This window comes from Python bivittatus, unplaced genomic scaffold, assembly GCF_059951505.1.
Source record: "Python bivittatus isolate LINGU-HERP-01145 unplaced genomic scaffold, Pbiv_v1 ctg000810_np1212, whole genome shotgun sequence".
In the NCBI taxonomy this organism is placed as follows: domain Eukaryota; kingdom Metazoa; phylum Chordata; class Lepidosauria; order Squamata; family Pythonidae; genus Python; species Python bivittatus.
The window spans coordinates 1,415,833-1,430,760 of NW_028277111.1; the positions used below are offsets into that span (position 1 = coordinate 1,415,833).

Here is a 14,928-nt window from a genome sequence, read left to right on the forward strand (position 1 = left end):
TAGGGACAGCAAAAAGCTTTCCCCAAACTTGACTGCAGAGGGAAGGAGAAAAGAACTCCCCGCCCCAGAATTCACCGGGCTCCTCGTTTGGCTCCGCCCTCCTTTCCTGGTTGGAGCCGCTCGCGATGCCTGCGCGAGGGAGGCAGCTTTGCTGGGTGAGCGCTGCAGCTGCCGAGCGGGGAAAGCGCGCCTGTTTTCGCCCCTTGGCTGGCGGGAGGCGGCGCTGGGCAAGCTTTGCATGACCTGGGAGCCGTCGGAAGGTGCGTCTGAATCTGGTGGCCCGTGAATGTTGCTGAGCGGGGAAGAAGATATGTCCCGCTTGGCATTAAGATGAGCTAACTGTATTTCAAAACGGGGAAGGCAGGGTCTCCAACTTGGTTCTAGGAGAGGGAGGGAGAGAAACACCCTGGCTTACAAGGGGGAGGATTGAGAGTCCTATTATTAAATACTTGTGGATTCCCTGACTCCATCTAGGCCAGTGTTTCTCATCCTTGGCCACTTTAAGGCATGTGGACTTCAATTCCTTGCTGGCTGGGGAATTCTGGGAGTTGAAGTCCACATGCCTTAAAGTGGCCAAGGTTGAGAAACACTGATCTGGTCCAACCCCAGCGGGGTGGAAGAAATGTACTGTTTCCTAAGTTAGGAAATTACCCGCCTTTTGACACCAGGAGAATATCCGAGTTATTGCTTTCCCATTCAGGTCTAGGTTCCCATAGCCTCACCTACTTTTAGACCCATAAGTGCCGTCTCTCAGTGTCTTGTTCATTACTGTGTGTTTTAAAGTGTGGCATTTTCACTTTTCTTAACCGATTTGCTCCAGTTTACATGCCACTCCTATCAGGAGTCTCGGAGCAGCTTCCAACCCAACCAAAGACAGAATGGGAATTCAAGGCTCCAAAGATTAAAAGCTCGTAACATCCTGCTCAACGTGCCTACACTTTGGGGGGGGGGGCGGTTGATCTTCTGTCTTGTCTCCAAGAGTCTTCCTGAAGAGCCACACTTTGATGCGACTTGAAACTTAATAAGAAGGAATGGCGGAAAAATCTGGGGGGTGGGCTGTTCAGAGGAGGGGACTGTCACTGCAGCGGTTTGACTGTGGGGTTTCTATAGAGGACAATTCCTCAATGGGGGAGTCTCTTAAGAAGCCCTTGTTCCTTTGTCTCACTGGACAGGGAAATCCCACCCAAAGGAGAGGGTCTTGGAGCCATCCAGGGGCTATGGCTTTAAAGATGACAACACCACCTTGAACTGCTTTCCAAAGCTGTTAGTCCTGCGAGGTGGTGCAGACAAGAAGCACAACCAGGAGTACCAGATCTGTCTTTATTGTAAGGTTGTATTAACAGAATCCTGCAAAACTGAAAGTCTTTCTCCGTTCCTTTCCTTTTATTCTCCAGAAAACTAGGGAGGGTCCCCTCTGAAACTCTTCCCACACCATCCCCCCTTCTCTGGCTGAGATGTCTTTGATATGCCAGTTGTCCTGTCTGCAGCTCTCCCTCCTGTCTCTGAAGGTCATTCCCACAGACCATTACAGAAGCTCACTGATAGTCAATGCAATTCCCGCAGTAGCAGTATTATTACCTGGGGAAACCTAGGTATGCCCATAACTTTTTGAGCTGCTATATGTTAAACCAGCCAAAGCTTCCAAATAATCTTCAAGGGCAGCTCCAGGTAGAGCAAGATGCAGTAATCCAGATGCAAGGTGACAATGGCATGAGTGACCATGATGAAGACCTCCTGCCCCAGGTATGGCTGCAAGTTGGCCATGGATTCTACTGGGCGGCCGTCCAAGACTGTGGGCCAGCTCTGTCCAGGAGAGTGGAGCCCCATCCGGAGCTAAGGATGGACTCACTCTGGAATTAGCCAGCTTTTGAATCCACAGCTATTCCACCTTGGTGAGATGAAGTCTAACCCTGTTTTCTCCATCCAGATGCTAACAATCTGCATGGAAGGACCTAAACAGCATCTCCTGTCCAGGCCAGAATGGAGATGTATAACTGGGTATCATCTGCACATTGCTGATCCCTTACCCTCTGAGATGACCTCTCCCAGTGGCTTCATTTGGATGGATTGAGGCTGCTGATTTGGGAAGGTTCTGTTATATAGTTACATATCTAATACTTTCCCATACTGCTTCAGGTCAATTGATCAGGTGCCCTTTTAGAGCCTTTCATGTTGAAACCAAAACCTTGAACCTGTCTCGTTAGGTTTTGAATCGTCTTCCCCATTTGGGTTTTCACTGTGATTTTAATTGTGCTAGCTTCTCAGAGGGGAATTCACTGGCAAAAAGGGGACTATGAACCCAGTGAATGACTCCTCTCTGTTCTAACAGGGTCCGGAATGGCTTCGCGGAATCGGTTGAGTTTGCCCTTCCTGTCCAGAACAAACCAAGGAACCAAGAGACCTTCAGCTCTGGTAATGAGATCTATGGGGAGATATTGGTGGGGTTCTGATGAGACTTAAAGACAGAGGTGTGGCATTTTTCTTCCATAACAAAACCACATCCAGATATTTTAAAGTCAAGCCAGAGGCAGATCCAAGCCACTTGCACATCTCGGTCTGCAAGAATCTTATCCCAATCAGGAGGTGGAATGTTCAACAATTAAGGCTAGTAAAAGGAGAAGGATGATCATTCTTTTGGAAAACCCACGGGGACTCCCTTAGGATGTGAAAACAGTGTTAGATTTGTCTGCCTGTCTTGAAGAAGTGTATTTCCTAAAGTTCTTGGTTTCCCGAGATTATAATGAATGGTAAAATAGTTCCCAGAATACGTGTCTTTTCATGGAGCTCTTGTTTCATGACAAGCCAGCCTAAATCTTTCCCCACTGCACTGAAAAAGGATCAGAAAAAAGCCAGAAAGGAATAAAAAATGTTATACTATCATTGAATAAAAAGAGATTCACGGGACATGGCAACATGTCACTGCAGTCCCCTCCCTTGGAATAGCATCCACCAGATATTTGAATTGTCCCTCCCTCCTGATTTTTTTTTTTTTTTAAATAAAATCACCAAGCCAGGAAGGTTGGGTTATTATGTCCATCCCTCAGGTGATGAACTTTTTAAAAAAAATTCTATTGAATGTGATTCCCAGTTTTTATAGGCAGTTGCCACGTATGGGTTGTTTTGACATTTGATTATTTACTTGTTTGTTTTTAATCCCAAATTATGTCTTCGCGAAAACTGTCTGCTGCTCAGTTGTTGGCTGGAACAGCCAATAAGCCTGTAAATATATTAATAAATGTGTTCATTTATTTCGTAATATGCCCAGTAACTAGAATGATCTGGGCCAGTTGCAGTGTTACTTAAAATGATACATGCAGGAAATAAAATCCTCTATTCTTGTGCAGAGAGGACAAGAACTGGTGTCGGCCTGTCACTGAAAGAACATTATAGAACTTCACCATCCTAATATTTAGCACATTTGAACCGGGGGGGGGGGGGAGGCTGGAAAGGGGCAGTTAACACAATTTGCGGTATTCTCCCTCATATTTTTCTGCTGCTGTCTCCATCCTGGCACTTTGCAGATGTGTTGGATTTCAGCTGCCATAATCCCCAAATGGCTCAAGATTTTTATTTTGCTAGGTGCAGACGAGACGCTTCGCTTAATTTCTGAATTAGCTCATTGTGTCCAATATGTCGGGTTGCAAAGAAATCAGGCCAGTTCCCACAAGCTGGGACACCCTCCTCCCCCTTAAAGAACTGTTCAAAGTTAAACTGAGCCAAGACGAACAGGTTGAGGAAATACAGCTGCATGATCCTTCCTTGACCGGTGTAAACGTGTTGTGCAAACCCAGCCTTTGATTTGGAATTCCAACACTTCCGCAGGACTCCAGTTTGGAGAAGACGCTGAAGCAAGGGTGGTTGTCCCCACTGCTGAGCCAGGGAGCAATAACATTATGTGCTCTGGAATTGTCTGGGTCTTGCAGAATCAGGTGACCTTTGAAGATGTGGCCGTCTACTTCTCAGAGGGCCAGGCGGGGCTGCTGGATCCTGACCAACGAGCCTTGTACAGAGAGGTCATGCTGGAGAATTACCGACATGTGGCCTCGTTGGGTAAGGAGCTTCCTTGTTTCTGGAAACTTGGAAGAGTTTGATGTACCATCCAGCAGTCTCGCTTTTCTCTTTTTCAAATCGAGGTCTGCTTCCATTTGTTTGCCTCCTTATTTCTTATTCGTCCTAGGGGTGTGCAGTTACTGCCTCAAAATTGTTCATTTACTTGCCACAGATTTACTGGGAACTGCAAGGGTTGGGGGATTTTTTTGCAACCCCTAAAGACTCTTAAGATAGCATGGTCAAATCATGGCTGTCCATATTAGAATATGGATTTATTAGGCCTTCCCCAAAAGGGGGAAGGTCCTACCCCTCTTTGTGACATCACTATATCATCAGTTGGCATCAGGTGGGCCTCAGCCAGTCCCCAAATTGGGAGGGGGGGATTGGCTTATCCCTGGTCTAAACTCTGATCTGTCTTCCCTTTCACACTTTGTACTTCAAGCCCAGCTCCAAAAACTCTTGGCTCTCCAGAGCTGATGTTTCCCATTAGTCACGATGGCAGTACATTGTTTCAGTTACCGTATTGAACTTTTCCCATTAGGAGTTAGACTGGCAAATCTGAATGATTTCCTTGGCAAAGTGCTGGGCAGACTGGTCACAGCAGCCACGTTGGAGCTGTCTCTGATGCCCCTCCCCCAAAGGGAGTGGGCCACCCTACACAAGGGTGCTAGCCAACAGCCTACTGATGCTATAATAGAAGTAGAAACTCTTTGTCTCCCTTATCACCACAGTGTCGGTTTGAACTTGAACCCTTAGCCAGGCGTGGTCAGGCTCCCTTCTCATCTTCCCCACTGGTGCTCCAGGCAATCCCCAAGAAGGATTGGTGGACAGAGAGGATGTTGAAGAGCATTTCATAAATGCCAGGATGGTTTGATGCTACCATGAGCAACCAGGCACTTGGTGGAAATGCCCACAAAGTCACTGAGAAACACCCCAAGCCTTCAGGAATCCATCTGGACCTACAAGGAACCTGGGGTGAATTGACTTAATCAAGCACCCCATGGAGGTCATGGTGACAGCCCATCTCCTTAGTACCAGGAAAGGATCTGAACATGGCAAAGGACTAAATGTGATCCCCTCCGTATCTAGATCACTCCACAACCACTCAGGTCCCCTACTGAATATGGGTGTATAATGTGGAGAAAGATCCACCCTAACAATGTATTCATGTTTAAAATTGTGTGTTTATTCCCCAGTTTATTTTGTTTGTTTCTGCTTTGGTTCTCTTTCCCTATTTTCCAGTTTTTGTCTGGATGTTTTTTTTTAATTATAAAAAGCAATAAAAAAGAAAATACAGATACCATGCTAAATGATAATGAAACAGGAAAGCATGTCAGCTGAAAAAAATAGAATCCTTGAACAAAAAACATCTGTCCAGTCTGATTTTAGGGGGTTCTTCCAAATTCATCCTTTTCTTCCCCTTCTGAAAAGGGATATTCCCCAAGCCGGAACTGGTCTCTAAGTTGGAAAGAAATGAAGAATTGTGGGTGCCCACTTCTCTGGACTTGGATGAAGAGAACTCAGACTACAGTTGCAGTAAGCCAGCAAAGCAGCCTCATTTTTAAAAAATTAAATGCATTTAATTCACCTTTGCAGGAATGGGCTGTATTCACACTACAAGCTTAGCCAGGTCAGTTACATGGCATGGTGAGGTTGCTTAATGGTAACCTTGGATAGTTTCTTTCTGATTTAGCAAATTGTGCAAAACCAGAGTATGTGTTTGGTTCATAATCCAGAAGTGTGTGTAAATACAGAAAATTGCTTTAAATGTTTTGTGCAAAGCCAGCCAGTGGGTTTTGTCAGAATTGCTGTGTTTATAACTTGCCTTGCAGATTTATTTATTTGTGCCTATGTAATTACACACACACTGACATTTGAGAGCTGTGCCCGTCTACCTAGAAGCACAAGCCACTGAATTCATTTGATTTCCTCCCAAGCAAGGGTGCACAACTGGCCAAGGGCTGAAAACTGAACCAGTGAGTTGATAAACATGGTTGGATTTATGCTTTGTGCTAAGCTAGAAAGGGATCTGTTTGCTTTGAGCTTTGTTGTTGTTTAGTCGTTAAGTCGTGTCCGACTCTTCGTGACCCCATGAACCATATCATGCCAGGCCTTCCTGTCCTTCACCGCCTCCCTGAGTTTGCTCAGTTTCATGCTCATTGCTTCAGTGATGCTATCTAACCATCTCATCCTCTGCCGTCCTCTTCTCCTTTTGCCTTCAATCTTTCCCAGCATCAGGGTCTTCTCCAAAGAGATCTCTCTTCGCATTAGGTGACCAAAATATCTGAGCTTGAGCTTCTTTATCGATCCTTCCAATGAGCAATCAGGGTTGATTTCCTTTAAGATTGACTGGTTTGACCTCCTAGCAGTCCAGGGGACTCTTAAGAGTCTTCTCCAGCACCACAGTTCAAAGGCATCAATTCTTCGGCGCTCGGCCTTCTTTATGGTCCAGCTCTCACAGCCATACATTACTACTGGAAAAACCATAGCTTTGACTATGCGGATCTTTGTCGGCAAGGTGACGTCTCTGCTTTTTAATATGCTATCTAGACTTGCCATGGCTTTCCTCCCAAGGAGCAAGCGTCTTTTAATTTCATGGCTGCAGTTTCCGTCTGCGGTGATCTTGGAGCCCAAATAAATGAAGTCTGTTACTGCTTCCATTTCTACCCCTTCTATTTGCCAGGAATTGATGGGTCCAGATGCCATGATCTTAGTTTTTTTAATGTTGAGTTTCAAGCCAGCTTTTGCACTCTCCTCTTTCACCCTCATCAAGAGGCTCTTTAGTTCTTCTTCACTTTCTGCCATTAGGGTGGTATCGTCTGAATATCTGAGGTTGTTGATGATTCTCCCTGCAATCTTAATTCCGGCTTGTGATTCTTCCAGCCTGGCATTTCTCATGATGTACTCTGCATATAGGTTAAATAAGCAGGGTGACAGTATACAGCCTTGTCGTACTCCTTTCCCTATTTTGAACCAATCGGTTGTTCCATGACCGGTTCTAACTGTTGCTTCTTGGCCTGCATACAGATTTCTCAGGAGACAGGTAAGGTGGTCTGGTACTCCCATCTCTTTAAGAATTTGCCACAGTTTGTTGTGATCCACACAATCAAAGGCTTTTGCATAGTCAATGAAGCAGAAGTAGATATTTTTCTGGAACTCTCGTGCTTTCTCCATGATCCAGCGAATGTTGGCGATTTGATCTCTAGTTCCTCTGCCTCTTCGAAACCCAGCTTGTACATCTGGTAGTTCTCAGTTCATGTATTGCTGAAGCCTAGCTTGTAGGATTTTGAGCATAACCTTGCTAGCATGTGAAATGAGTGCAATTGTGCGATAGTTTGAGCATTCTTTGGCATTGCCCTTCTTTGGAATTGGAACATAAACTGACCTTTTCCAATCCCGTGGCCACTGTTGCGTTTTCCAAACTTGCTGGCATATTGAGTGCAGCACTTTAACACCATCATCATTTAGTATTTTAAATAACTCAGCTGGAATACTGTCATCTCCACTAGCTTTGTTGTTAGCAATGCTTCCTAAGGCCCACTTGACTTCACTCTCTAGGATGTCTGGCTCAAGGTCAGTGACCACACCAGCATGGACATCAGGGACATTAAGATCTTTCTTGTATAGTTCTTCTGTGTATTCTTGCCACCTCTTCTTAATCTCTTCTGTTTCTGTTAGGTCCCTGCCTTTTTTGTCCTTTATCATGCCCATCTTTGCACTCAACGTTCCTTTGATATCTCCAATTTTCTTGAAGAGATCTCTAGTCTTCCCCATTCTATTGTTTTCCTTGATTTCTTTGCATTTTTCATTTAAGAAGGCCTTCTTATCTCTCCTTGCTATTCTCTGGAGATCTGCATTCAATTGCTTATATCTTTCCCTTTCACCCTTGCTTTTCGCATTCCTTCTTTCCACAGCTATTTGTAAAGCCTCATCAGACAGCCATTTTGCTTTCTTGCATTTCTTTTTCCTTGGGATGTTTTTAGTTGCTGCCTCCTGTACAATGTTACAGACCTCCATCCATAGTTCTTCAGGCACTCTGTCTACCAAATCTAATCCTCTAAATCTATTCATCACCTTCACTGTGTACTCACAAGGAATATGATCTAAGTCATACCTGAGTGGTCTAGTGGTTTTCCCTACATTCTTCAATTTAAGCCTAAATTTTGCAGTAAGAAGCTCATGATCTGAGCCACAGTCAGCTCCTGGTCTTGTTTTTGCTGTCTGTATAGAGCTTCTCCATCTTTGGCTCCAAAGTATATAATCAATCTGGTTTCGGTATTGACCATCTGGTGATGTCCATGTGTAGAGTTGTCTCTTGTGTTGTTGGAAAAGAGTGTTTGCTATGACTAGCTTGTTCTCTTGACAGAACTCTATTAGCCTTTGCCCTGCTTCATTTTGTACTCCAAGGCCAAACTTGCCTGTTATTCCGATTACTCCTTGACTTCCTACTTTAGCATTCCAATCCCCTATGATGAAAAGGACATCTGTTTTTGGTGCTAGTTCTAGAAGGTGTTGTAGGTCTTCATAGAAGCGGTCAACTTCAGCTTCTTCAGCATCAGTGGTTGGGGCATAGACTTGGATGACTGTGATATTGAATGGTTTGCCTTGGATACGCACTGAGATCATTCTGTCGTTTTTGAGGTTGTACCCCATTACTGCCTTTCCCACTCTCTTATTGACTATGAGTGCAACTCCATTTCTTCTAAGGGTTTTTTGCCCACAGTAGTAGATATAGTGGTCACCCGAATTAAATTCACCCATTCCCGTCCATTTCAGTTCGCTGATTCCCAAGATGTCGATGTTCAATCTTGTCATCTCATGTTTGACCACATCCAGCTTGCCTTGGTTCATAGATCTTGCATTCCAGGTACCTATACAATATTGTTCTTTACAGCATCGGACCTTCTTTTCGCTTCCAGATACATCCACAGCTGAACGTCCTTTCGGCTTTGGCCCAGCCGCTTCACTCTTTCTGGAGCTGCTTGGAATTGCCCTCCGCTCTTCCCCAGTAGCATATTGGACACCTTCCGACCTGAGGGGCTCATCTTCCGGCGTCATATCTTTTAGCCTTTTGACATTGTCCATGGGGTTTTCTTGGCAAGGATACTGGAGTGGGGTGCCATTTCCTTCTCCAGTGGACCACATTTTGTCAGAACTCTCTGTCATGACCTGTCCGTCTTGGGTGGCCCTGCACGGTATAGCTCATGGCTTCACTGAGTTGCACAAGCCCCTTCGCCACGACAAGGCAGTGATCCATGAAGGGGGCTTTGAGCTTAATGTCACACAAATATTGTGGTTTGTATGTCATAGTTTTTAGTGTCTACTGTGAACCCTTCAATTGAAGTTTATTTGATAAATCATAGTTAAAACACGATATAATAACACATTGTGCGAACCAGTCTCTTTCAACCCATTCACACATGCAAGATATTGAGGACTTTTGCAGTACTGTAGTCTAAAAGTTCAGTGTTTGGTTGGGGATGGAAACTGAGTTAATCTAATGCATTTATCGTGGGGTGTGTGCATTCAAATTCTACTTTTTACTCCCTACAGATGACTCGATGGAGAAAAACACATGCCTGCAGTGTGGGAGATGTTTTATGGAGATTTCAGAACTCCTTAACCATCAGCGATGCCACTCGGAAGGCAAGCCGTATAAATGTGTGGACTGTCGAAAATATTTTCCTGAGCTTTCTGAACTTCTGAGCCACCAAAGGGTCCACGCGGTCGAGAGGCCTCACAAATGCTCCGAATGTGGGAAAGGTTTTACTAAAAAGTCCTCCCTGGTGTGTCATCGCAGAATCCATACGGGAGAAAAACCTTTTAAGTGTTTGGAATGCGCAAACTGTTTTGCGCAAAGGTGGCTCCTTGTGGCCCATCAGAGAATCCACACGGGAGAGTTTCCTTATCAGTGTTCAGTGTGTGGGAAACGCTTCCCTGACAAAACAACCCTGATTGGTCATCGAAGAATTCACACAGGAGAGAAGCCTTTCAAATGCTCCGAATGTGGCAAAGCTTTTGCTTTAAATTCGGTCCTTATAACCCATCTGCGGGTCCATACTGGGGAGAAACCATATAAGTGTGCAGAGTGCGGGAAGTGTTTCACTCAGAAAGGAAACCTTGTTGGACACCAGAGAATCCACACAGGAGTGAAGCCCCATAAGTGTTTGGTCTGTGGGATGTGCTACCCTCACAACTCCCAGCTTCTCCAACATCAGCGGGTCCACACAGGAGAAGAACCTTTCAAGTGTATGGAATGCGGCAAATGTTATGCCCGGAAAGAAAGTCTCATCATCCACAAGAGACTCCACACAGGGGAGAAGCCGTATCGGTGCCTGGAGTGCGGGATGTGTTTTGCTGGCCGGGCGTCCTTTGTTTACCATAAACGTGGCCACACGGGGGAGAAGCCTTTTAAATGCTTGGAATGTGGGAAATGTTTTATCGACAAATCGTGCCTGGTTTACCATCAGCGAGCTCACACCGGGGAGAAGCCCTACCAGTGTCAAGAATGTGGGAAAAGTTTTGCTGCAAAAGCATCTCTCGTTTGCCATCAGAGGACCCATACAGGAGTCAAGCCTTTCAGCTGTGGGGAATGTGGGGGGTGCTTTGCCGATAGATCTGCCCTGGTTTCCCACCAGAGGATTCACACGGGAGAAAAACCTTTCACGTGCTTGGAATGTGGGAAACGTTATGCTCGGAAGGAGAATCTCGTCATCCATCAGAGGATCCACACGGGGGAGAAGCCGTATCGGTGCCTGGAGTGCGGGATGTGTTTTGCTGGCCGGGCGTCCTTTGTTTACCATAAACGTGGCCACACGGGGGAGAAGCCTTTTAAATGCTTGGAATGTGGGAAATGTTTTATCGACAAATCATGCCTGGTTTACCATCAGCGAGCTCACACTGGGGAGAAGCCCTACCAGTGCCAGGAATGCAGGAAAAGTTTTGCGGCAAAAGCATCTCTCGTTTGCCATCAGAGGATTCACACAGGAGAGAAACCGTACACGTGCGTGGAGTGTCGGAAATCTTTTTCTCTCAGGTCATCCCTGGTTTCTCATCAGCGAATCCACACAGGAGACAAACCTTACAAATGCTCAGAGTGTGGGAAGTGTTATGGGGACCGATCCTCTTTCATCTACCACCGGGGGACCCACAAGAGGGCAAAGCCTTATAAATGCCTGGAATGTGGAGCAAGTTTTGTTCCTCAGCCATTCTTTGGGAACAGTCAGAAAGTTCATGCCGAACAGAAACTTATCCATCACGAAACGTGCTCTCTGTACATTAAATAGGGTTAGGTATTCAACTAATCAAAAACTTTGTGATCAGTTTGGCCCATCAGTATCACAGGTTTATTTTTTTAAAGGATGATTTTGTTAGAATAGCTTGGACAATCCTCTGATCATCAAGCGAACTGAGTCTTTGCTAATTTATTTTTGCAACTTGGAGTTGTCAGACTTTTAAATAGCAACAAAATGTCTGTGTGGCCCCTTAAAGACTAACAAATGTATATTGTATAAGCTTTCAGTGTCTTCTATTAAAAATGATGGATTAATAATGGATGTCTTAGCCTTTAAATGCTGCAAGATTCATTGAATCTGAATTCTTAATTATTAGATTCACACATATTAAGCCATGGTTTGTTAAACTATGGTTCATTGAGTCACATGGCGTATGGGAAAGATCCAGTGATCATTTCTTTTTGGGTTGGATATCTGGAATCAGAGAAGCTTTAATATAGCCCTTCCCAATTTGCAGGCCCTCCTGATGTGTGGGCTTAAGCTCCCAGAATTCCTTAGGTAGCTTGGCCAACCTGAGCATCCTGGGATTTGAAGTTCACATATCTAGAACTGCCCAGGATTTCCAAGGATTGGAAACACTGCTTTGACAGAATGCCTGCAGATTGGCCAAAATGTTCTGTGTTTGTAGGCTGGGAAATATAATAGATGAATTAATGGAACATGGTTGCAAGTATTGAATATGAATAAAGCCAGAATAGACATCAAAACATCCAGACCTCAAGTACTGTTTCCAAAATTAGAATATCTTTCCATCAGATCCTTCATTTCTTTCCATTATGCAGCATCCTATAAAGCTAACACATATGATGAGCAATAATTCAAAAGGGAGAAACCTGAAACAATTGTTCAAATACAGACGTCAGAAAAACATTAACCGTGTGGTGCTTTCTCTTTACAATTGAGAACCATTGAGAAACACTTCATTTACTTGGCCTTTTTAACCTAGCTTCTGAGTTAATCTACTTTCTTCTGAGTGGTAACACAACGCTAACTGTAATCTTACCAAAAGGTGTGGGTTCACACAAGCAACCCAAGTTAACATCTGCCCAGTTTAGCACTGTGCAATTCCATGCTGTGACTAAATCTTGACTAAGTTAAGTGTTTTGTGTAAAAACCAGGCGTGAGATGCTGTGAGAAATTAGATCGGTCAACTTAAATTAAAAGCCTATGTTAATAAATGCATTTAAATGTTCCCCTGTATTAAAGCCCTATAGAACAGTGTTTCTCAACCTTAGCAACTTTAAGATATGTGGACTTTATTGGCTTGATTTGTAAAATCTTATTTCTTTTTACTTCTGGGATGTTTAAGGCTGCCTGCTCGTTGACAGCTCACGATGGCTTTCATGGGTTGTACCCCGCTATGAGATCTTCTGCATAGGGGGTGGCCTATGCATCTTTGAAATAAATTAGCAAAAATCTTATTTAAAAAAATGAGCAAGCCATGGATAGATGATTGGGGTTCGACTACACATTTGGGGAAGTTTTTTTTTTTTTTTAATCCGCACTCAATCGTGACTGATTCTGCGGCGACTGCCTGGACGAGTCCCTGCAGTTTTCAAGGCAAGGTGTTTCGGAAGTGGTTTGCCATGGCCTCCTTCCTAGAGCAGAGCCCAGCTGGTGTGCACAGGAGGCGGGGTTTCCGTTGCTTCGTGCCTTTTTCGGGTGTCCGTGGCTTCCACATTACCGGCAACTGCTCCCTTCTCCCGTGCAAGCGCCGCCAGCATTTTCCCTCCCACCGGGGTGAGAGGACCCATTTATCTACTCACGTACGTTTTTGAGCTGCTGGGTTGACAGGAGCTGGGGAGGAAGTAGGAGCTCGCTCTGCTGCGTGGAGCTGGGCTCGAACCGCTGAAGTGTCGACCATTTCTGGCCGGCAACTTTCAGCATCATTAAGCCGCTGCGCCACTGCGTCCCCTTTTGAAGTAAGTTTAGATGTTTATATATTTGATGCATTTAATTGCTGCTTCCTCCATTTTCCAGTAAATATAAATACTAAAACACAGCATCAGGAAGCGTTTGACTGTGGAACTATGGGGTTAGGTAGTAGTGAAAGAAGAGCCAGTTTGGTGCAGTGGTTAAAGGCACTGGGATAAAAATCCGGAGACGGAGTCCTAGTCCTCCCTTAGGCACGAAGCCAGCTGGGGGACTTTGGGATGGTCCCTCTCTCTCAGCCCTAGGAAGGAGACGGCAATTGGCAAATCACTTCTGAAATCTTGCCAAGAAAAGTGCAGGGATTTGGCCAGGCGTTTGCCAGGAATCCAGATTGACTTGAAGGCACCAAAAAAACAAAAATGGCAAAGGTGCTGGATTAAGATTGGGGAGACCCATGTTCTGGTCCCCTCTCATCCATAGGAGCTTCCTGGGGGGCTCTGGGCCAGCCACTCTGAGCTCCAGAGCAGTGGGGAAGACAGCAGACTGGAAGCAGGGAGATCCAGGTTTCTGGGCCCCTTCGGCCTCCACAGGTCACCCTTGTTCTTGTGGGGAAAAACGGGAGGAGCAGGCATTTTGTAATGATACACTGCTTTAAACTCCAAATGAGAAATGGATGGAGAAATACTGGTGGGGTTCTGATGAGGACGAAAGATGAAGGTATGGCAGTCTCTTCCGTAGCAAAACCAGGGTCAGATATTTTAAACAAGCATGCTAACTGCCTTTATGTGATGCCAGAAGAACAGATGGCCTTAAGAATAATGATCTTTGAATCCGAGGCGAGCCTAGTCAGGTGCAAGAAATTGGGAGCCAGAGCGTTCCCACCAGGCCATAACATTCTATTAGAAGCCAAAGTGACATCAAAGAGACACCAAGCATGTCATGATGTCATCACTCAAGTGGCATGATGTAATTCGTGCAGGGACATCATACATACATGTCATCACTCAGGCTATTCACAGATCTCCAAAGAGGGTGTTCAAAACTCCTCCAGGTCACTGATTTAGTGCAATCAAAGTGTCGTATGTAATGTTGAATCAAAATCAAGCCACCTTCTGGGGTCTTGGAGAAAATGTGGTAATTGTGGAGTCCTTGGTGCTCCCTGAGCTTGGTGGTTTGCTTGCAGATGTTTCATTGCCCAACTAGGTAACATCATCAATGCTAGAAGGGAGTTGGGTTTGCTCCCTGTTTCATGGGGAAATTCTGGTGGGATTCTGATGAGGATTGAAGATGAAGGCATGGCTCTTTCTCCCTTAGCAAAACCAGGATCAGATACTTTAAACAAGTCAACTGCCTTTATGTACCCCCAAAAGAAAAATATACAGTAGCTTGCCCTGTCAGTGTTGGTGGGGGTGTAGTTTCCTTCTTCCTTCTCCTCCAAGGAGGAACCCACACCCACACCAAAACTGGCAGGGTAACCTCCTATATATAAACAGGGAGCAAACCCCACTCTCCCTCGTACTGATGATGTTACCTAGTTGGGTAATGAAACGTCTGCAGGAAAACCACCAAGCTCAGAGACCACCAAGCATGCCACAGTTCAACCCTGTGAACCCTACAGATATTGTCTTCTATTGAAAGTGGTTAATTGGCAGAATATGTAGGTTTCAGTTACGAACTAATGTGTAATTGGAGAAAACAGGTTGGACAATGC

The 14,928-nt window shown here is 45.0% G+C and overlaps 1 protein-coding gene across 8 annotated transcripts; it reads left to right on the top strand.

Annotated features, from left to right (window-relative positions):
* Positions 1-102: 102 nt before the first annotated feature.
* On the top strand, positions 103-11,602 carry LOC103056919 (uncharacterized). 8 transcript variants are annotated; one of them, XM_088129490.1, is made up of 6 exons: positions 104-260; positions 1,173-1,330; positions 2,330-2,412; positions 3,823-4,050; positions 5,482-5,586; positions 9,604-11,602. In XM_088129490.1, exons 4-6 carry the CDS (start codon positions 3,894-3,896, stop codon positions 11,334-11,336), a joined length of 1,995 nt encoding a protein of 664 aa, XP_087985616.1. In that variant the 5' UTR covers positions 104-260; positions 1,173-1,330; positions 2,330-2,412; positions 3,823-3,893; the 3' UTR covers positions 11,337-11,602. The 8 variants fall into 8 exon arrangements, with proteins under 8 accessions (XP_087985614.1, XP_087985616.1, XP_087985615.1 ...); XM_088129489.1 differs by having other exon boundaries at positions 3,924-4,050; XM_088129485.1 differs by having other exon boundaries at positions 1,173-2,412.
* Positions 11,603-14,928: the final 3,326 nt, after the last annotated feature.

What these genes read in the sequence shown, in the direction of transcription:
- LOC103056919 (XM_088129485.1), top strand. Translation starts at nt 2,307, where the DNA reads ATGACTCCTCTCTGTTCTAACAGGGTCCGGAATGGCTTCGCGGAATCG. An exon ending in CCAAGAGACCTTCAGCTCTG is followed by an intron (nt 2,413 to 3,822) that starts GTAATGAGATCT and finishes ACACTTCCGCAG; the next exon opens with GACTCCAGTTTGGAGAAGAC. An exon ending in CCGACATGTGGCCTCGTTGG is followed by an intron (nt 4,051 to 5,481) that starts GTAAGGAGCTTC and finishes CCTTCTGAAAAG; the next exon opens with GGATATTCCCCAAGCCGGAA.